This window comes from Pleurodeles waltl, chromosome 4_2 (genome assembly GCF_031143425.1).
Source record: "Pleurodeles waltl isolate 20211129_DDA chromosome 4_2, aPleWal1.hap1.20221129, whole genome shotgun sequence".
NCBI lineage: Eukaryota > Metazoa > Chordata > Amphibia > Caudata > Salamandridae > Pleurodeles > Pleurodeles waltl.
Window position 1 is genome coordinate 919,547,512 of NC_090443.1, and position 22,484 is coordinate 919,569,995.

The 22,484-nt window shown below is 45.7% G+C and overlaps 1 protein-coding gene across 2 annotated transcripts in view; it reads left to right on the top strand.

Annotated features, from left to right (window-relative positions):
- TRABD2B (TraB domain containing 2B) overlaps positions 1-22,484 on the top strand; it is a 462,624-nt gene that overhangs the window by 380,079 nt on the left and 60,061 nt on the right. The window contains exon 5 of one of the 2 annotated variants that reach the window (XM_069232708.1): positions 11,876-11,966. The exons of the other annotated variant lie outside the window; for it this stretch is intronic. Coding sequence (XP_069088809.1) covers positions 11,876-11,966 — 91 coding nt within the window. The remainder of the gene's footprint in view (positions 1-11,875; positions 11,967-22,484) is intronic. 2 annotated transcript variants of the gene reach the window in all.

A 22,484-nucleotide genomic window follows, 5' to 3' on the forward strand; every position in this document is an offset into this window, starting at 1 on the left:
AAGCTAAACCCCTCTGAAGAGCTCTAATGAGAGTGAAACACGTGTCAGGGGTTGCTTTACACATTCCATATTGGCTTGGATGTTATTTGACCAGTCTAAAGCTGTAATACTGTGCCTGGGGTGGTAAATGTCTTTTGTCATTTTACGGCTCGGCGAGGATGACACCGTGTCAATCCTATGCTTAAAGATTTTGCTGTACAAATGGCAAAATACTTTTTTTCTATCTAGCTCGGCGTGGATAGCACTATGCTGATCGTATGCTTAAAAACTTTGCCAGATAAACAGACATTTGAGGTGAGCAAAACTAGAGTGTCGCTGGTGTTGTAGAGGGCCCTCATTGGAGCTGCTCTCCACCTAAATTTGGGAACTACCCAGAGTTTTCGCTTGTATTTTGCATAATTTAAGCGTCACTCTAACCCTGAAAGGGTCTTGTTTGATATATATAGAACTACATTAAAATGAATTATTTCAAAATAAATTATAGTTACATTTATTTTTAAATAATTATTCAAATATTTGATAGTAAAATAATACATATTTATATATTACTTTACTTAACATCAAATTACATTTATATATATTTAAAAATATATATTGTAACTATTTTATTTTAACTGTATCTTCTTTCGGGTTCTATTTTAAGCCCCGGTATCTGTTTTTCTCTTTGGGAGGGTGTTGCAGTACCAGTGGTTAGCTATTTGTGGTGCTGGACTTACGCAAGGTCTAAGATGGAGTACATATACTACTCTTGCAGGCTTTGTAGTAACTTTAGAAGCACAGTTTTTTTTTTGTTTTTTTTTATAAAGAAACTTTATTGATTTTGCATGAAACAATATACACTTCAACATGATGCCAACGGGCATCAAACAATAATGGTCAAACCCTAGGTCCCGCTATACACTGTGAAAACATTGCGCATATTCTAGAGCTTAAAAGCCCGCCATACCCTCGCACTTCCCCCATATTTTATTATGTTTATGTAAGCAACCTCTGGCCTCATATACAAGTCTCTCCCGCTGTGCACACCAATCCACCCCCGTCTCCACTTAGTCAGTGTCGGAGCAAGTCTGGCCTTCCACTCTGCCATTATGTCTCTCTTGGCCACTAGGCATGCCACCCCTAAGAAGGACCGATCTGTTCTTCGCAGCCCTGTGTCTCGCATGACCCCCAGAAGGAGAGGCAGCGGCAACCTCTTTACCTCTACTTGTAAGACCCCAGAGATCTCCTGCACCACCGCTTCCCAATAAGCCACTATGGTCGGGCATGCCCATACCATGTAGAAAAAATCGGCTGTGTGACTCCTGCATCAGGGGCATTCCGCCGAGGGGCAGAGGCCCGCTTTATGTAATTTGGCAGGTGTGAGATATGCGGTATGAAGAAAGTATGTTTGTATTAGCCGGAGGCGTGTGGTCATTGTAAGGGAGCGTGGGGCCATCAGTGCTTCTGTCCAGTCCATTTCCTCCATGGGTCCCATCCAATCCTCCCACCTCTGACGAAGCTCTCTCAGGGGGCCCCCTGCGGTGGTAATCAGAGTACGATATATCTGGGAAACCCCTCCTTTGCCCAGGTCTCCCATCAATGCTTTGGCCTCCATGGGGCTGTGCTCGGGTATGGTGTCCCCTGCCTGTAGATGAACTAGTAGGGCATGGCGTAGCTGAAGATATCGATGGAACTGTGTTTTGTTTAAAGAGTATTGTGTCTGAAGGTCTTGAAAGGATCGTATGTGTGACCCTCGCCAGATATCACCCAGCGTGGAGACACCTATGTTGTCCCAGTTCAGAAAGCCTTCCAGGCCTGCTACCTGTGCCAGCTGCCTCCCATGCCATAGCGGGGTTTGTTGGGTAAGACATCTCCACCACCCCGTCACTTTCTGGGCCATCCGCCATCCCTGTAGCACCACTTTGGTCACGTCTGGGGTCTCTCGGGGGATCGGGCTCCCGTATAGTGCGCCAAAGATCCGTGGGTAGCCCATTGTCTGTAATTCTAGTTGGTATGCAGGGTCTGTCCACCCACCTCCCACCCAGTCGTTGATTACGAGTGCGTGCATCGCTAAATAGTAGCAATGGATGTTGTCCCTCTGGCATGTTTTGAGCGACAGTTGAGTGCGAGTGCCGCTCCAAATGAATTGGCGCGCCAGGGAGTCCATCTCCCTGAACCATCTCATGGGAACGGGAAGTAGAAAGTTCTGCAGGAGGTATAGGAGCCTGGGAAGGATCATCATCTTGTACAGCGCAATTCTGCCAAGTACATTCAGGGGGAGGGCTCTCCAGCGCAGGAGATCGGACTTGATTCTCTCTGTTAGCGGTGTGACATTGAGTTCCCATGCTAACTCGGGCAGAAGTGAAATGTGTATTCCCAGGTATTTGAAGCTATTTCTCCGTACTGGGATGTTTCGTTGCCAATCTATGCAGTCGCGAGAGCGATGTAGGGGAATTAGCAAAGACTTGGCTGGATTCAGAACCAGTCCCGAGGCTTCCGCGAAAAGCCTCAGGATCTCTAGGACACGTGGGCCGCTTTTGGGTGGGTTAGAGATGTACAGGAGCACATCATCTGCGTACAACGCCACTCGGTCCTCCGAACCAGAGGGCCATCGCCAGCCCTCAATCAGTGGGTCACTTCTCAGTAATATCGCCAATGGTTCTATTACTAGTGCAAAGAGTAGAGGGGATAGCGGGCATCCCTGTCGAGTTCCACTGCCAATGGGGAATGGGTCGGAGACTACTCCGTTCACCCTGATTCGGGTAGTCGGGTTGGAGTACAGGAGTTTCACTAGTCCTCGAAATTTGGGTCCGAGCCCGTTCTTATGTAGGACCTGTTCGAGGTAAGACCAATCTACTGTGTCAAAGGCCTTCTCAAAATCAAGTAAGAGTAGCGCCAAGTGCGTATGTGATAGAGTTTTGTGGTGCGCCAGGGCCAGATGTAACCGTCTGATGCAGTGCCTAGTGCTACGGGTAGGCATGAAACCACACTGGTCATAGTGTACCAGCGTGGGCATTACCTCCTTCAGCCTGGAGGCAAGGATCGAGGAGAGCACCTTGATTTCAATGTTTAGGAGTGAGATGGGCCGGTACGCTGAACAGTGTCGTGACGGGGGTTGGGTTTTGGGGATCACCACAATAGTCGCTTGATCAATCTCAGTAGGGAAGTGGCCTCGATTTTCTGCTTCATCATACATGTTAAGCAGATGAGGACCCAGGATGTCGCTGCATTTACTATATAACTCCGCTGGAAAGCCGTCAGGGCCTGGGGTTTTGCCTGATGCCAGGTTAGATATTGCACTACAAATCTCTGCAAGGCTAATGGCCTCCTCCAGTCTGTCTCTTGCCTCCGGGGACACCCCAGGAAGGGTAATGTCATTTAGTAGGGGGGCCTCTCTTTCAATAGCAGGGCGTGGGTGCTTGGCATATAGACTAGTGTAGTAGGAGGCGAAACACTGTGCAATTTCCACAGATGTTTTGACAAGGGAGCCCGAGTCCGCTAAGATCTCAGGTATAATTCTGTTCGCCATGGGGCGGGTGGCTAGCCAGTGCAGCAGCTTCCCGTTTTTATCCCCCCATCCATAGATTCGGGCTGCTGAGGCTCTCCACATGTGCTTGGCCGACTCCAGCATTATGTGTTTGATATCCTCTCTCACCCTAATCAGTTGCCTCATTGCAGAGGCCGATGCCAAGTTTACTTGCTGGCGTTCCAGTCTTAGGGCCTTGTTCTCCAGCTCAGAGATCTGGGAATTTTGGTCTCGTTCACGGGACCGAAGGATGCTTTTGGCATGTCCTCTAATAGTGGCTTTACAAGCGGCCCATATTATTCCTGGGGATCGAACCGAGCCTTCATTTAACTCAAAATATTGACCAAGATGCTTCCTGATCTCCTGGGTGTAATCTTTGTCTTGTAGGTGCCAAGCGTTCAGGCGCCACATAGGTCGTCTGGTGGGGTCCGTTCCGCTCATTCGGATACGTATTGGCGCATGATCTGAGACCCCACGGGGGAGAATCTCTGCCCCCGCAACGTTTAAGAAGTCTAGGGCGGGCATAAACACCAGGTCTATTCTGGATTGCGTCTGGTGGGCCGCCGATGTGTGCGTGTACTGGCGCTCTCTAGGGTGCCAGGTGCGCCACACATCGCACAGGCCGAGGCTCTCCGCCCAGTCGCCTAGGGTTGAAGCTCGCTTAGCTCTACTAATGGTGATCCCCCCAGAGACATCCAGAGTTGGGTCCAGAACTGCGTTAAAGTCACCTCCCAATAGGGTGGTCCCTTGGGGAAGTCCTGAGGTCACTTGTTGGAGCGAACGTAGGAAGGCGTCAAGTCCTGCTGGAGGAGCATAGGCGCACACCAGGTTTAATGGGTGCCCTTGAAGAGTCCCTGTGACTACTACAAATCTACCCTGTGGATCGGACTGTGTAGCTGTGATAACCAAGGGTAGGGATCGGTGGAGCAGGATAGCTACTCCTCTGGAGCCCCTGGTGAATCCCGCATGGTATACCCTGTCATACCCTTCTCGCGCAAGCATAGGGCACTTAGACCCAAGGAGGTGGGTCTCTTGCAGGAGGACTATTGAGGGGGAGTATCTGGGGAGAGTGTTAAATACTGCTGACCTTTTGATCTTGTCTAATAGGCCGTTTACATTCCAGGAGAGAACCTGGGTCATTGAGGGCCAAGCATGGGATGTGTAGGTATTATACAAGATTGGGTGTGTGGGTGCGAGCCCAGGGATGACCATTTCAAACGTGCCACCGAAGGCTTAAAATTACAAACCAGGCTAACTAACTTGTCGCCCTTTAAACCTAATTCAAACTCCCCCCCCCCAAAAAAAAACCTCCCTCCCCATACTCCCACCCCGGAAGCATCTGTCGCCCAAGTACCCAACCAGAACCAGACAGCCAGTAGAGCTGTCATTGGGGTGGAGTGGTGGACCCCTCCTTTCATTCGGATCAGTTGCAATTAACGGTCCCAAATCGAGCACCCAGCGTCATACATTTGGAAGTCTCTGGTGCCATCAATGGCAGCCCCACTGTGGACTGCTCGAGCAAACCAAGCGTGGCCATTCTCTCCTCGCGTCCAGCAAAGGGACCACTCATATCTTGTCAGCCGAGTACCGGAGATTGACTCAAGCAGTCATTCTCCGCTGTCTGGGATGGTGTCCGAGGCCCCGGGAGGGCATCAGTGGTAATCTCAGTCTGAGGATTAGGGTCTTGAGTCGTCTCATCATCTGCAGGGGTGTTCGAGTCTTTCCGCCTGCCTCTCCGGGATCTGGTGCGCCTCCGGCTCCTCCGGGGTCCTTCCTCTGAGGAGGGTTTGATACGCGGGGTTTTCCCAGTAGTTTTAGGGGGACCCCTTCAGGCTCCGACGCCCTCCTCCGTCAGCCAATCCCATGCCTCCTCTGGTGATTCAAAAAAGTAAGCTTTCCCAGCCATGAGAACTTTAAGGCGTGCAGGGAAAAGGAGCATGTACGAGAGTTGCATTGCCCTAAGTTTTTGTTTAACACGGTCGTATGACCTGCGACGTGTCTGGACCTCTCTGGTGTAGTCTGGAAAAATTTAGATTTTGTGGTTTTCCCATTGAAGATCTTCCAGCCGTCTCGCTTCCTTGAGGATATTGTCTCTGTCTTTGAAGTTCAGAAATCGTGCGATCATCGGACGTCTCGGGCCGCCCGGGGGGGGGGCGAGGTGCGAGCGCCCTATGGGCTCGTTCAACAACAAACAAGGGTGAGAGGGACTGGTCCGGCATCCAAGTTTTGATCCACTTCTCTAGGAATTCGGCGGCCTTGTCATCCTCTATGCCTTCTGGGAAACCTATGAATCGCAGGTTATTGCGCCTTGTCCGATTTTCCGCGTCCTCTGCACGGCGGTGAAGCTCGCTGGTTCGGGTTTGTAGTTGGGCCACTTTAGTTTTAAGATCAGATAAATCGTTTTCATTCTGCGAGACTCGGGATTCCACTTCAGTAATTCGGTTCACTGCGTTTCTCAGGTCTTGTCTGATGAGGCCCATATCAACTCGCACCTCTCCGATTTTAGTCTCTACGGCCGTCTGCGATGATTGGATAGCTTGGAGAATGGCACTCACTCCGTCCGGGGCTGGTCCTCCGCTAGCCGTGTCTCCCCCTCCCCGTTGGCCCGTCGCAGTCGTGAACTGATCGATTTTTTGTTGGGAGGGCGGAGGTTGCTTGTTCGTTTTGTCTTTTCCCATCGCGGCACCTGGGAAGGGGGGGTCAGGCACCTCACACCCCCCTTATTGCGTTTTCAAGCCCGAGGCTTCAGTGCACCATCAAGTGCTTTGGACCGAGGAAGATTCCAACGTGCTGCTCCGTGCAAGGACGGCAGAGGGTCACTGTCTCAGGGGTTTCTTCTAGTCTCTTTTACTCCCTCCCGGGCCCTGTGGTGGCATCATTTGTCGGCACCGCGAGGGGCCGGGTCGCCGGTTTCTCACCACCAGTTCCCCTCCTTGCTCCCTCCATTGAGATGGAAGGGATCCTCTCACGGCCACTGCCCAGGCCCCTCCACCACCAGGGTCCGGTACTCCAACAGCAGGTTCAAGTGGGCCCTCGATTTAAAAATTTCGAGACCGCCCCGGGGAGCTTTCCTCCACCTCTCGGCTCCCAGCCTGCTCCTGAGCCCCGTCTGGGCGAGGGGCCGGAGCCCGGCCACCGGGACCCTCCCCTGTTGTAGCTGCGGCGTGAGGGGGGGTATCACCAGTCGCCGTCCCCCCCCTCCTCTCCTAAGTCCTCTAGCCTCGTCCTCGCCCTCCTGGGGCTCCACTCGGCTCCCAGCTGGGTCCCGACCTCCCGCGCAGCCCCGGAGCCTGCTCTCTGCCAAGGGGGGCCGCGGGGGAAGGGGCCCCAGCCTCATCGGCGGTCCTTACTTCTTCTTCTTTCCCCGCCGCTTCAGCTCAGACCTGCGGGTCGGCTGGGCGGACGGGGGGGGAGTCGCGGTCTCTCCGGCCCCGCCCGCGTCACCTCACACAGGGGCAGCGCCTCTCACCTGGTGCTTCCTGCCCCTCTCGGGGTCCCTCCGATCCTTCAGCGGCAGGGGTCCGCGGGCGGGGCACGGTCCAGGCCCCCCCAGGGCCTCACGCTGCCTCCTCGGCCTGTCGCAATCTCAGCCCGGCTGGGCGTTTCTTGCTGCGGCCGCCATCTTTGTTTCCTCTCCCGGAATCGGCCGGGTCGCCGCACAAGCGCGAGGTGTCCGATCCCCGCTCGTTCGCGCCGGTCAACCCCTCTCGGGTCCCAGGATCACAGGGGAGTCTAATTCGACGTCTTTCTGCACCTTCGGACCGCGTTAATTAAGGGCGGATGACGGAGGGGTCCAGAGCACTCTCAGAGTGCGACCGCCATCTTGACGCCCGAAGCCACGCCCCCTAGAAGCACAGTTTTTAAATAGCAATACGCTTAGTCTTTTGTTGGTGGGTGTCCTTCCATAAACCGTTTCCTAGGCATCCTGAAGCCCCTTTTCTAGTCACTTCGCACGGTCCCTTGCACATTGACTTCTAAATAGTAAACTTACATGTGTGAGGATCTCCCCATATAAAGTGAAGGAGAGGTGGAGGAGGTGATTTCCACCTGCAGGTTTGTGAATTGCATTTTGTAGTAAGTTGTACTACTGCTTACGGTACTACAAAATGCAGTTTGTGGTTCAGGTGAACGGATTGTAATATACACCTTCAAAATCTTCATAATGATAAACACTCTTACTTTCTTCTCTGTGGTTCAGCTCTCATCTCTGCCACAACGTATCCACTTCAGAATGCCCAAGAACTAGCTGCACACAGCAACATTGACTTGTGGCTTTAGGTACCATTCAGCATGCAGTAGGTAAACTTTGTGCACTTTGCCTCAGGTACAAGTGCACTAATTACTTCCTTGTGGCAGTTGCCACTGTTCATCTACTGATCACCCACAGCACCTCACTGATTTTGATTACTACGCTGGCAGCCTGGGAGTGTTCTAAAAACACAATTTCTGCTACATGGTCATACTTAACAAAATAAATGATAAAATGAAAGAGAGATCGATTAAGATATACTGCATGGGTTAATGCAGATATAAACAGCGAGTTTGTGCACCATCTGTGTATTCTGCCATAGTTCACCGCACAGTGTTTGTGCAGAAAGCTGATCTAGACAAGAATGCTGTTTTGTGTCCAAAATTATACGTGTGGCAACGAAATCTGAAAGACAATCAGGTCACATTAACCTACTAAACATGATAATGCAGTTTGCTTATGCAGCGCTGTACTTGATAAGAACGTTTGCGCTGGGTCGTTATGCCTTGCGCACACCATAAAATATGATACCACGGAGCTTGCATTTCTTCCATCAAAGTGGTTTCTACGCAAGTTTATATAAACACAATCCTTTGGAAATGAACATTGCTGATATGCCAGAATTATTTGAACTAAGATAGAGCAGCAAGGGCCAGTTGCCAGAACGTTACAGTAGATATAATTTGTAATAGCTTGTTAGGTCACCTTGACTTACTATGTCAATGGAGCACACAAGTTAAAATATGAGTCCAGGCATTAACACTTGTTGCAAATATATAATCTATAAATAATAATTTTAGTTGCAAGCATTATTTAGATTTTTAATAGTAATGTCAGGGTGTACCTTGATCCCCCTCCAATTATACGGATTAAGTCAAATTCTGAGAAGCAGAGTCAAAAATGCTTAGTCTCAACTAAAGTTTATGTGTGAATGTAAGAAACTATCCTGTGAAGAAGTTAAAAAGACAGGCTGTGCAGACCTTTTGTGGTTCGAAGGAGTGAGGATGGTGTGCACAGTCTTGAACTGGAGGTGTAGATTGACGTAGCTGCAGGTGTAAAGCAGATATGGGCCTTCATTTATGGTTGGGTGGTTAGTGGGCATCTTCCCAAAATGGAAACCCAGGTAATTATTCCCCCGCCTAATTTAGAGGTGCGCAACCACTTTGATTCTGATGGTGGAGCCTCGGCGGGTTTTGCTCTCTATAGGACCTTCACACCAAACAACCGTAGCATAAGAGCTAGTTCACATTGAGTCGGAAGATTTTTTCTAATTAGTGTGGGTCTTAGGAACCTGAGGTGGTACCAGGCAGCGGTATTTATTTAAGTTTCAAAAACAATTCCTTTTTTTAGTGGTTTACTTTGATACACAAATAAAATGTTGAGCAAAAAATTGCCGGTCTGTCCATCCGACTGTCATTGAACGGTGTGATGGACAGACCAGGATTACTATAAGACCTGTCACTGTGTTCTTGGGAGCACCTTTCCTAAACAATCCCAGCTAGTTTAGTGGGGATGTCTAAGTGGGGTAGGTGGCTCTGACAGGGTTTGCAGAAGAAGTGCATCAGCTGTGTCGGGCACGTAACAGCACACCCATCAAGGGTAAATGTTGCCTAAAGTCTCTTAGCCTTTCTATACAGTCAATACTGTATAGGAAGGCTAATGTAATACCTTTATTAATGTTTGTGTTACTTATAAAACAGCAGGTGCCTCCCAGCAATATTTCCCAAATAATATGGATTGCTAATGCATCCATTTACAAGACCGCTGTCTAACATATTTTTGAAATCCTACTGAAATGAAACGAGTTCCATTGAATTGTGTAATAGTAACATCTGTTATTCATATTGCTATCACTAAAGTAACACAAATTGTCCTCACCTGCTGTGTTTCTAGTACCAACTAGGGTAGTCAGGCTACTACTGTTATTCATCATGTACCAATGACACATCTTGTTGAAACAAATATGAAGCATAATGATCCCTATCTTATTTAGAGCTTTAGTTTTGTCATACAGAAGTGAAAACCTAGTCCTTCTCTGTACTTGAAGCTGCAAACAACAGATGACCCACATTTGTAGCACTTTATTAAATGCACCCTTGTACTCAAGGGAAGTCAAAGTCAGTAATAAAATTAACAAGAAATTGAAAAGAGACAGATACAAACAACTGCGCAACACAATGGGCCTCATTACGAGTCTGGCGGTCACTAGAATTCCAGACTCGCAGATGGCAGTCGGACTGCCGCTAGTGTGGCGGTCCGAGTGCCTCATCACAACCCTGGTGGTCAGGCCACCAAGGAACAACCAGTTCCGCCAGGATCGGAGATCCAGGTGGTCTGGAAGTGGCGGTGGAACTAATCCGCCAGGGCAGCGCTGCCTTGGGGATTACGACCCACTTCTCCGCCAGCAGTTTCATGGTAGTACCACCGCCATGAAAATGCTGTCGGAGAATGGGTGCAGGGGCCCTCCTGGCAAGCACCATCGCAATGTTCACTGTCTGCTTTGCAAAGAGCAACATACCTGTTAATAATCAGCACCTTTGTTCATATTGCATTGAACTTTAGGAGGTTCAAGCCTATCCATTCAATATAAAATGCATTACATTTTGGAATGCCAAGCAAACGATTGTCCAGTTGCAATCAGAGTCATCAGCATACATGTGTATCTTACATAGTTATTAATTTGTAAAAAAATAAATGCCCATATTTCTTCGTAGAAGCCTGTAGCTTGCAATACATGTAAATTAACATTTGAAATCAAAGTTATTAATAGTGCTGTAGCATTGTTTTTATTTTGTTCTACACTTAGAATGAATATATAAAATTAATTGACACTAATATTTAACATAGAAATATTTGAACAAATTTATCATAAAGTTTTAGAAATCATTCCTCTATACTTTACCATAGGGACCTCAACTGTGGAGACTCCCTAGGGTAAAGTATAGGAAAAAGTAAAAAGGTTTATTTAACTTGGAAAAAAAAGTAAATGTGTAATAACATTTTTATTTAACTTGATATTTGTATTTTAAATGTAGAACAAAATTATAAAATGGTACTAATAACTCAGTTATGAATTAAATCTTTAAATAAACCAAATATATTAAACTACATAGAAATTATTTTTCTGAAGGTTAAATAACATACATTAATAATGATTAAAATGAAATGATTATATTTTAAAAAATCTATGTTCCATTCATTTAGAATTAAACAAATATATATATTCGAGTTAAATAATACATATGTTTTATTTTCATATTTTGTAACATCAAATTACATATATTTACTTTTTTAACTATGTTAAATAATTCAATTTAATTTAACATTATTTTCTGCTGGGTTTCTATTGTAGGTCCCTGCCACACTTTATCTATAAGAGGGTGTTGCAGTACAGTTGGTGAACACTGTGTGGTGCTGGACTTACTCCAGCTTTGAGTTGATTACTTTACTATGGTTCTTGGAGTAGCAATGGCCTTACTTTTTTGTGTGGGTGGGTATATGTGCCTACCTACCCCTTCTAAGCATCCCTGGGCCACTTCTTACACATCTGTAATGTCCTCTCATTTAGTAGTATGTGTGCTCTTTATTCCAGCTACTCCCCCAGTCCCTCCATTATTTACTGCTAAGTAGTAATCTTAACATGTGTGAGCATCTCCCCACAGAAAAGATAGGAGATTTGGAGACTTACTCTTGCAAGTTTGTGAATATTATTTTGTAGTGCTTAATGCAGTATGTATATAGGCCCTTTTATTTATAGTATTAATATAACATTGGGCCAATTACAATCTAAATGCCTGAAGGCAATGTATCTTATAAAATAATCATTTAATATTTATCTCATTGTCAGTGAGAAGGCAACTTTTATTAGAAAACATTTCGTGACCAGCATGCTTGTACAGTCATCTCCTGAGAACTCAACAGTTTCACTATCCATTGACCCCCAGAAAAACCTAGTTTATTCAAGGACTGTGTCATTTGGTCTTACAAGGAACACCATGAACAGTGATACTGTTGTGTAATTTGCGTTCATTAGCTTTCATAGCTTTATGATATTGACCTATTCCATATACATGTCCACAAGTTTTATGCCTAAATCAGTGTTTTTGTCTGTTGCAATTTAGGCCACTTCCTTGGTAACCACACTGTCATTGATGTACTGAAGCGAGGAGGGTTTGAAGTGGAGCACACACCAGCAGGGCAGCCATTTCGAAAGTAAGCTTGCACTAAACCTTTCTAAATATTACTGTCTCCCAATCACCTTTCATTGATTTTCTTTCACTTTGTTTCCGTTTTTATTCAAAGACTTTAGAGTGTTGTGATGCCGAAAACTCTCTGTGTTATACTCAATTATTATTGTCAATCATAGGGATTTTTGTGTCTCCTATAATGCTTTACTTTCCTTGCATATGGCTTCAGACAGAGAATGACAGGGACCGGAGGATAAACGTACACCTCACACGTTGCAAAAGTCTACATTTATTAGCGGTTTTATGTACGGCGGACCAGAAACGGCAGGTGTGCAAGTTGTTGGATACCAGATTGGTTTGCGCATATGATCTATATACATATGTTAGCAATTAAGGAAATACACTGTTTCTTAATATATAGCAGAGTGTTGCATAGTATCCTATGATAAAGACATACAGGGAGCAAGTAATAGTCTTAGACTTTGGGGGTCATTAGGAGCTTGGCGGAGGGAAACATCCATCTGCCAAACTCCTGACGAGGAGACTGCAGGGGTGCTGGCAGTCTCCCCACCGGCCCCATTACAACTTTCCTACTGGGCTGACCAGCGGAAACCAAGGTTTCCACCAGTCATCCCAGTGGGAAAGGTGCAGCAGCATTGTTCCCTGGTCATAATTGAGCCAGTGACAATGCTACTGCACACAGGGTGCAGAAGCACCCGTAAAATGTACACTGCACTGCAAGCAATGCATATTTCAAGAATGCTGGGCAGGGGAACCCCTGCACTGCCCATGACAGTGGCAAGGGCAGTGCAGAGGCCCCCTGCACTTGTTCTCCTCCAGCCTTTTCATGGCGGTCCAACCTCCATGAAAAGGCTGGCAGAGAACAAGTCTGTAATCAGAAGTGCGACGCTGAGTTCAGGGACGTCGTGGCTGATTACAAGCAGGACTGCTGTCAGCCTGTCAGAATCTAGGATCCTGGTGGGGATGGCGGTAGGTTGGTGGGTCTTCCCGCCAACCTCGTAAAGTGGCGGTCGAACCTCCACAGCCGCGGGGGTCGTACCGCCACCGCGAGTCTGGCGTTCTTGTGACTGCCAGTCTCGTAATTGGCCCCTATGTTGCATTGGAGGGAATGTACTAACATGACCACTCCATTGACACTCCAAATGAAAAATAAGTATGCCAGAGAGAAACATTGAATATGAAAGCCAGACTACATGGAAAAAAATATTATAAAGAATTACAAGATTGGCACTTACCATTTCGATGTTTTTTATTTTTGCTGTTGGAAAAAAGAATGAATTGTGTTTATAAGTAAACTGTTATTTGAACCAGAGCAGGTATGATTTTAGAACCCTCAAAACATACAAGAAAGATTATGGTGAAATATTGTATATAAGATTTGACTAATTGAATTGGATAATTGTTTAATGCATAATATAAAATATGGGTTGTGTTCATATGTCAATGGGAAATTGAAAATTGTTCTATAGTCATGAACAGACAAGGTAATCAGTACATATTCATCAGTGTACCTCTCTTGGTTTCCCCTTCCAGTATTCCAATTTCCCATCTATTCATGTTTTAGTGTTAATGTCCTCATCTCACGTCCACCGTGTTGTGGTCCATGGGTAAGTATCAGAATTCAAATGTTTATGTCCCTATGTTAGTTTCAGTCTCTCTGTCAGTATCCTCTTGCCCAAGTGTCAGTGTCTGTACTCCATACCAGGATTTCTTTGGCACTAACACTCAGCAGAGTTGCAACACCCAGTGCCCATGTTAGTGACCCACTGTCAGCCTCAATGGCATTCTAGCAGTTTCTTATTGTCATGGCCAGTACACCATTCTTGTGTACTCACTGTCATTGCCCTTGTATTACATCGTGTTAGAAATGGTCATCTTTTGCATGATATTCCCACAATTCTTGCCATCTTTTACTGAACACTTTTATGTTGACCATAGGTCTCTGTGCACGACACTCCAGCTAACCTGCGGTAAAGTGCTTGTTCTCTCCATAAATACCCTGGTATAATTGTCCTATACCAAACTGTCACATGTAATTTACTTATAAGTTCCTAATATATGATAATACCTGTATCCAGGGCCTGCTTATAGTGGGCTGTATCACCCACTGTGCCACCCACTAAAGTAGTCTTGTAAAACATGTCTCCATGCCTGGCTCTGCAGCCTAGGTGTGCAGATTTAAAACTTCAGTTTCGACCGGCAAAACAAACCTTTTCCAAGGTCTAAAGCTTTCTTTTTATTGCTTATAATTCACCCCTAAGGTAGACCCTAAATGTCCATATGGTAGGGTGCATGACATATAAAAAGCAGGGCATGTGTATTTATTGTTTTACATGCCCTGACAGTGAAAAACCTCCAAAGCTATTTCTTTACTGCGCAAGTCTGTCTCTCCCATAGGAGAATAATGGGGTACCAAATTACAACTTATAGTGCTTAGTTTCAGTATGGGGGAACCTAGAAAAATGGATCAAGTTAAAATCCCAACTTAAGGGTCAAATCCTATTTTATATCACTATTTTGAAAATTGCACTTTTAGAAAGTTATTGTTTTCCTGCCAGAGCCTAGAGGGGCCTTCCTGCCAGTGTCCAGTGTCTCCTAACTGCTGATGGCTTCTTTGTGGTGTGATGTGGATTGCTTTTAGACAGTGGACAACGAGCTTGGGTGTAGAGTGTTGTTTTTCTTCCTAGAGCAGGATGAACTAGGGGCTGTGCAATGCCCCTTCCTGAGCTTTAGCCCAGTCACTCCCAGACGTAGTATTTATTCAATTTTACAAAAGTAAAATCATAGAAGCATACAAAGATAATAACACTGCATCAGGTGTTACATGGGTAAAAATATGAGCACAACAACAGCATCAAAAACAATTAAAAACATACAAATGTACAGGATAAAAATACATCAGAAAAAAGCTAATTAACAAACATCACAATATTGCCACATCCAAGATAAAAGTTGATCTATATAACAATCTGGACTAGATAAACTAAAAAAAGTAGGGCTGTTGGGCCTAGTAAGTATCTCTAAAACTCCTGAGAGGTACAGAAACATGTGAAACAAATGTTGTGTGTCACTAAAAGCTGTAGATATAATAAAGCTGGTTTAGCCTGTTTAATGTCCAAGGTTAATAGGAGTGGTCCTAAAAACATTTGATGCAAGGTCTTAAAAATAGGGCAGATGAGTACAATGTGCAATGTACAATTTACAATGTCAGCAGCAGACTGGACTACGGCAACGCACTCTACGCAGGAACAACGGCCAAGCTCCAGAGGAAACGTATTCAGAACGCCTCCGCACGCCTCATCCTCAACATCCCATGCCACGAACACATCTCAGCCCACCTCAGAGACCTACAATGGCCCCCCGTCAACAAGAGGATCACCTTCAAACTCCTCATCCACGCTCACAAAGCTCTCCACGACGCAGGCCCTGCCTACCTCAATGAGCGTCTCAGCTTCCACGCACCCACCCGCCAGCTCCGCTCCGCCAACCTCGCCCTCGCCACTGTATCCACTGTACCACAGCCGGCGGCAGATCCTTCTCTCACCTTGCCGCCAAAACCTGGAACTCCCTCCCCGTCGACCTACGTCTGACCCAGGACCTCCTGACCTTCAGGAAACGACTCAAGACCTGTTTATTTGAACAGTAGCAACCCATTGACATCTAGGCCTTCCAGGGCACAGACTTCTTCCACTTGGAGCCTTCCCGCCTTCGTCAACAACTGTATGGGAACCCTGCTGTTTAGCAACCTGGCATCATCAAGTCCATCTTCTTGTCCAGCCTGCTGCCTACCCTAGTGACGACTCTTGAACAACCACTTTTTCTCCATAATGTTTTTAAGTCAAAAGGTAAACTTTCCACCGATATAAACTTGGTTATGTATACGACCCACCCTCGATCGCAGACCACCTTAACTTTAGACTTTGACCACGTCTAGTGCAACCAGTTAACTGCAGTTGGTGCTTTGTGGCACTGTTTTTAATTGAAATTTTCGATATTTATATTTCTGATACTACTCATTGGATTGTGTTTGTTTTGCTGTCATTTTGTTTATTAGACTTTAGAATTTAAACTATACCCTATTGTCCTGGATTGGTATCGAATTGTTCATGTGTTGTGCATAAATTCTTTACACATTGCCTCTACGTTAGAGCTTAGTGAATTGTGACAAGCTACTAAAGAGTTAAGCACAGGTTTACTCAGTGACTTTATTTGTTCCCACTTTACTCCTTCATGCACTTCATCTCTCTGTCCTCTTGTTCCTCACTGCAGTCTCAAAGTGAACGGATCTGGTTAAATAAACACATACATTAAAGATAAAAATTCCGAGTAATGAATTTCCTTCTTAAAGTCACATGGTAAACTTTGCCCTATTAGCAATGATAGGAATTTCTATGTGATTATTAAGCATCATTGAGATAACATTGGTACGCAGTGCCCAAGGACTGGACCTCAGTTTGCCAGTTTGATAAACAGGGATACTTTTATTCGATACACCTTGAAGCTTGGGAGTAATCCTACCTCATGCAAGCCAACTAATTTATCCTAAAATGGGCAGAAAGGATCAATCAGAATGCTAACTCCACATAAGGTGGGATTGTGAGAAGTTATTCTCATATGCACTTAGGAAGAGTACTTTATTTGTATCACATTGAAGGACCTATTTTAGAGAGGAATGTATTCACTTTGCAAGTATAGAGCGTGGACAGGTGTGGTTTTTGTTAATTTGGTGAAGTATTTAGTATGGTGATGTACTTGTTCTGCAAACGAGGGATGGTTAGCTTAATCAGAGTGATTGGCCTACTTAATAATGCTTATCGTTCGTTTATATGGGGATAAGGCAGGTGTCTGAAACCCTTTGAGTGCGTGGTGTTAGCTATTTACATGCTGCTACTTTTATTTTGTGTGATCTCACTACGTGAAGATTTTATCTCTTACAGTAGCATACACCAAAATTAGACTTACTGTCAGTCTCTTGCTCATGGTTTGATGCTGTTCTTTCTCAGTCTCTGCTCCTTATTATTAAACAATATTCTTGTCTTTCTCTCCCTGTTGGACTATTTTTTCGTTACCATGGTCCCCAATAGGATAAATTGAATCCTAGCTCTTTTTGTATTTACTTTTGAGCACTCCGTCAGAGTGCATTGCTTTCCTGCTTCGCTCCTCCATTTCAAGTAGCTCAGACTTTTGCAGAAGTTTCACCTCTCTCCTTTTTTGTTTAATGCAGCAAATAATACATCATTGAAATGAACAACAGATAAAGTAGGTCATTAGGTGTTTGGTGGAACAGGGGTCCATACTAAAATCAGCAGGTCTCCTGTCCCACCATATTTGCAGTATGTCTGCCTCATTTAGAAATAAACTGAGCACAGAGTTTTAAGCAACAGAGACTCTACTGGCTCCATCAGTAGAAACCCTTGACCTAGTGGCCCATTCCTCACTAGGACACCATTTCATATTGACTGCCACCCAGCACTGTTTAGAGCAGGACAGCTGGCGGTAGCTGTACCTACCCATAGCCATTATTCTAGGCATGGCACTCCTAGACAAGAAACTCCCTCAGTGATCCCCACACACACAGGGAGAAAACTCCCTGGGGCCCAGTCTCCGACTCCTCCATCGAGACCCCAAGAAGCACAGGAAACCTCTGCACAGTACACAAGTAATCTACATCAACGGCTATTATCTCCTTAGAAAATTCACCAATACACACCCAAAATTCAAACTTAGGTCTGACACATTGAACAGATGTAAAAGTGTATACTGGAAATGTACGAGACATCAACACTGACTATTGCAATAAAGAGAAATCTATATGCTTTAAATATGTTGAAACCTAAATACAAATTGATAATTGAAAATAAAAGTATCATACAAAATCTGTCCTATGAAAAGAATGAATTGAATAGCTATATCCTAGCACTTCTGCTCCAATTCTGGCTAATGATTCCATTTCATCACAAAACATTATCAGTTGTGCATTACTACTAAATTCCAACTGTTTGCGTCTTAGAAAACACTCTGATGGTTATGTACCCTGTGGTTGAGGATTACTCACCTGAGATAGAGATCCCTGCCTGCACGGCGTGGATCTCTGTCTGCAGTTGAACCACTGAACTAGTGGCTTCACTGTAGGTTGAGCGAAATGTTGAGCACATGCACTGTTGTTTTTATCCTGATCAGTATTTCTACTTGTTTTAATCAAACAAATTCCAAAAGAATAATCCTGCTCGTCTGTAACAATCAACTGAGCATATCAAATCAAAGATTGGTCTATCTTTTACCTGTTGTTTAGTAGCAAAAAGTTATGATTGTGGTAATAATAATGTACCTTTTGTTTACCATGCCAATGCTTTATTCAGAACATTCTTTCCAAACAAATGCCAAAGTGGTCTGACTTATTATGCAACAAAGGTAGCTACAATAATCTTTAGTAACCTACAGAAAATAAGCTTGAATGTGGCACCACCACTGTTGCTGAGAACAGTGAAGTGTGTTAGTGATTTACCTCAAAAAGACATACTCTTTTGAGCAATTATGGTTGGTGACAATATTCAGTGCTGGGCGAGCTACCTGGCACTGGGAGACACCAGCAATGACTTTCGGCTCAGTGCCAAAGCTCTCATTCTTGGCTTGTTACAAACAGTGTTGTTTAAATAAGTGCAATAAAAATAAAATATTTACTTACCTGTTGCCTTCATGTCCTCCGGTTCTTCTAGAGAATCCTAGAGCCAACTCCCCTTACCAATCCGAATGCTGCTCTTATGCTATTAATCAGCATGAGAAAAGCGCCAGGATTGGCCGATCTGGCTAGCTCAATGCTGTTAGACGTGGCATCCTTGACGTGGCCCCCCTGTCTTTTTGCCTTTGGCTTCTGTATTTTTGACTGTGTGCTGGATTGTTTTTGCTGGTTTTGGTATTCTGGGCACTTTACCACTGCTGATCAGTTGAAAAGTGCCAGCACTCCCTGTGTAAATTGTGATTATGATTGGTGATCCATTATTTGCATATCTGATTCACTAGTAAGTCCCTAGTATAGTGCACCATGTGTGCCCAGAGCCTGTATATCAAATGCTACTAGTGGGACTGCAGCACTGATTGTGCCACCCATATGAGTAGACCTGTAAACATGTCTCACACCTACCATTGCAGCGTTTGTGTGTGCAGTTTTAAACTGCCATGTCGACCTACCAATTGCACCCATTTGCCAGTCCCAAACCTTCCCTTTTACTACATGTGAGGGACCCCTAAGGTACGCCCCAGGTAGCCCCACGGGCAGGGTGCATTGTGTTTAAAAAGTAGGACATGTATTGGTGTGTTTTACATGTCCTGATGGTGAAATACTGCCCAATTCGGTTTGGCAAGGCCTATCTCTCCCATAGGTTAACATGGGGATTGCTTTGAAATATCTCTTAAGCGTAATTTCCCATTGGGAACAGATAGAGATATGGCCTTTGGGGGTCTCTGAATTCACATTTTAAAAATACATCTTTTAGTTTGTGGCCCCTTGAGAGTGACGTCTGGCATAAAACAAGAAGAACCAGGCACACCGACTCCGGATGATTCCAGAACCAACGCCACTGCCTGACTCATGCCACTGCCTGCACCCAAATCCATGGTCCCTGCTGCAGTGTGGTGACTGCCACCGGCAAGGCAGGTCCAACGCTACCGCAGTGCCTCTGAAATCCCGCAACACCATGAGTCCGAGTGCGTGTCACCTACACCTGTGACACCTGACTCCACCCCGTCACCTGTGGCCCAGTGTTGTGATCACAACAGCCCGAAATTGCCCCATCGCATATTGACCCGCTGGACTCATCGACCCTGCCTGATCATAAGTAACCGACTCCTTGCCGATGACGCTGCCCCAACTCTGCTGCCTCCATAAGGAACCAATGCCTCACCTCCCTGTGTTGTAGTAAGGAACCTACACCTCACCTCCTGCGTAGCAGTACGGAACCGATGCCACACCGGCTCCAGCGACGCCTCACCTCCTCGACTCCGTGCCACATCCTTGACTGTGCCTCATTTCTAAGGTACTGTACCTGGAGTCCGTGCAACTCCATGACCGGTGCTCCAATCCCTCGCGAGTGACGTTGGACTGTTTGGAGCAACTCCATCATAATGCAGTAATAGCACCAGTTGGAGCTAATTTGTTTCATTGAGATTTAACCTTTCAATTTGTATCTTTCCTTGTGTATTTTGGATTTTCTCATTTTGGTCCTGTTTTGCTTAGAGAAATATTGTCTATTTTTCTAAACTGGTGTCCTGTCCATTTGTCATGTTTTCACTATGTTACTGTGTCTGGGTACAAATACTTAATGCATTGCCTCTGTGATAAGCCTGACTGCTTGTACCAAGCTAGCAAGGGGATGAACAGGGGTTATTTTAGGAGTGTGACTCTCTTACTCTGACTAGAGTGAGGGCCCATACTTGGACAGGGTGTAAACTGACTGCCAACTAGAGACCCCAATTCTAACAAGCGCTCTTTCAGGCACTGGGTGCTTGTGCTTTCTCTACTTTCAGCTTTCCAACACAGCTTAGATTGGAGAGGTTTAAAGTGCACATGTCAGGCTGACTGTCGCACGAGAGCCGCCCAAAGTGACATGCGTACTTTAAACTGCTGTCAGTACATCTCCTCCCATGCTGCCAGTCAGAAGGGATGGCCCCACCCCACCCTCAAAGCTTGGGCTCACAGAGGAGAAAAAACATGGTAATAAACTGAGTTCATTACCATTTTATTTTTTACTTTTGCTGCACCTGCAAGATCGGCAGGGCAAAGCTCCACCACTAATGGAGAAGCTGCCTCTGCTCTTGAGATTGATTTACCTTTAAGAATCCTCCATAATACATTTCCTCTACGTATGCCTGGCCAACTTCTCCCACAATCCGCAGTTCATTGTCACATGAATAACTTGCTAAAACACATACAAAAGATCATTGCCTGTAGATGATTTCTTCACACATCCTCTTTGGTGTTATATTTTGGAGACAGCAAGTCCATATGATATCTGTTGGACCTGGCTTTTTGACAGGGACATCCCCAAACTTTTTGCCTCCTTCCTCCTATTTTTTCTGACCTGCTGTGGTTGGCTTTTGACCTCTGAGCACTTTACCACTGCTAACCAGTGCTAAAGTGAATATGCTCTCTGTGTAAATTGTACTATTGATTGGTTTATCCATGATTGACTATTTAATCTACCTGTAAGTCCCTATTAGAGTGCACTACATATGCCTAGGGCCTGTAGATTAAATGCTACTAGTGGGCCTGCAGCACTGGTTGTGCCACCCACCTCAGTAGCCCCTTAACCTTGTCTCAGGCCTGCCATTGCAAGGCCTGTGTGTGCAGTTTCACTGCCACTTCGACTTGGCATTTAAAAGTACTTGCCAAGCCTAGAACTCCCCTTTTTCTACATATAAGTCATCCCTAATGTGTGCCCTAGGTAACCCCTAGAGCCGGGTGCTGTGTAGGTAAAAGGCAGGACATGTACCTGTGTAGTTATATGTCCTGGTAGTGTAAAACTCCTAAATTCGTTTTTACACTACTGTGAGGCCTGCTCCCTTCATAGGCTAACATTGGGGCTGCCCTCATACACTGTTGAAGTGGCAGCTGCTGATCTGAAAGGAGCAGGAAGGTCATATTTAGTATGGCCAGAATGGTAATATAAAGTCCTGCTGACTGGTGAAGTCGGATTTAATATTACTATTCTAGAAATGCCACTTTTAGAAAGTGAGCATTTCTTTGCACTAAAAACTTGTTGTGCCCTTCAATCCACGTCTGGCTAGGTTTAGTTGACAGCTCCTTGTGCATTCACTCAGACACACCCCAAACACAGGGTACTCAGCCTCACTTGCATACATCTGCATTTTGAATGGGTCTTCCTGGGCTGGGAGGGTGGAGGGCCTGCCCTCACACAAAGGACTGCCACACCCCCTACTGGGACTCTGGCAGACAGGATTGAGCTGAAAGGGAACTTGGTGCATTTCTTAGAGACTCTTTGAAATCACCCCCACTTCAAAGGCACAACTTAGTATAAAACAGGGCCTCTGCCCTACCTCATGAGACACTTGCTGGAGAAGAAACCGGAACCAGAAACTACATCCTGCCAAGAAGAACTGCCTGGCTGCTCAAAGGACTCACCTGTCTGCTTTCTACAAAGGACTGCTGTCTTGCTGTTGCCCTGCTGCCTTGCTGAACTCTTGTCTGGCTGTGAAAGTGCTCTCCAAGGGCTTGGATAGAGCTTGCCTCCTGTTCCTTGAAGTCTCAGGACCAAAAAGACTTCTTCCTTTCACTTGGACGCTCCGTGCGCCGAAAATTTCGACGCACAGCTTGTTTCGCGACGAGAAAAACGCCGCATACCGACGCTGATCGACGCGACGCCCTCGGGACGATCGAGACTTCGACGCACAACCTCGCAAGGACAAAGCCGCCCGACTTTCCAGGAGAAATCGACGCGACGCCTACCGTGAGTGCGAAACTTTGACGCGCGGCCTCGCAAGGACAACGCCGCCCGACTTCCAAGGA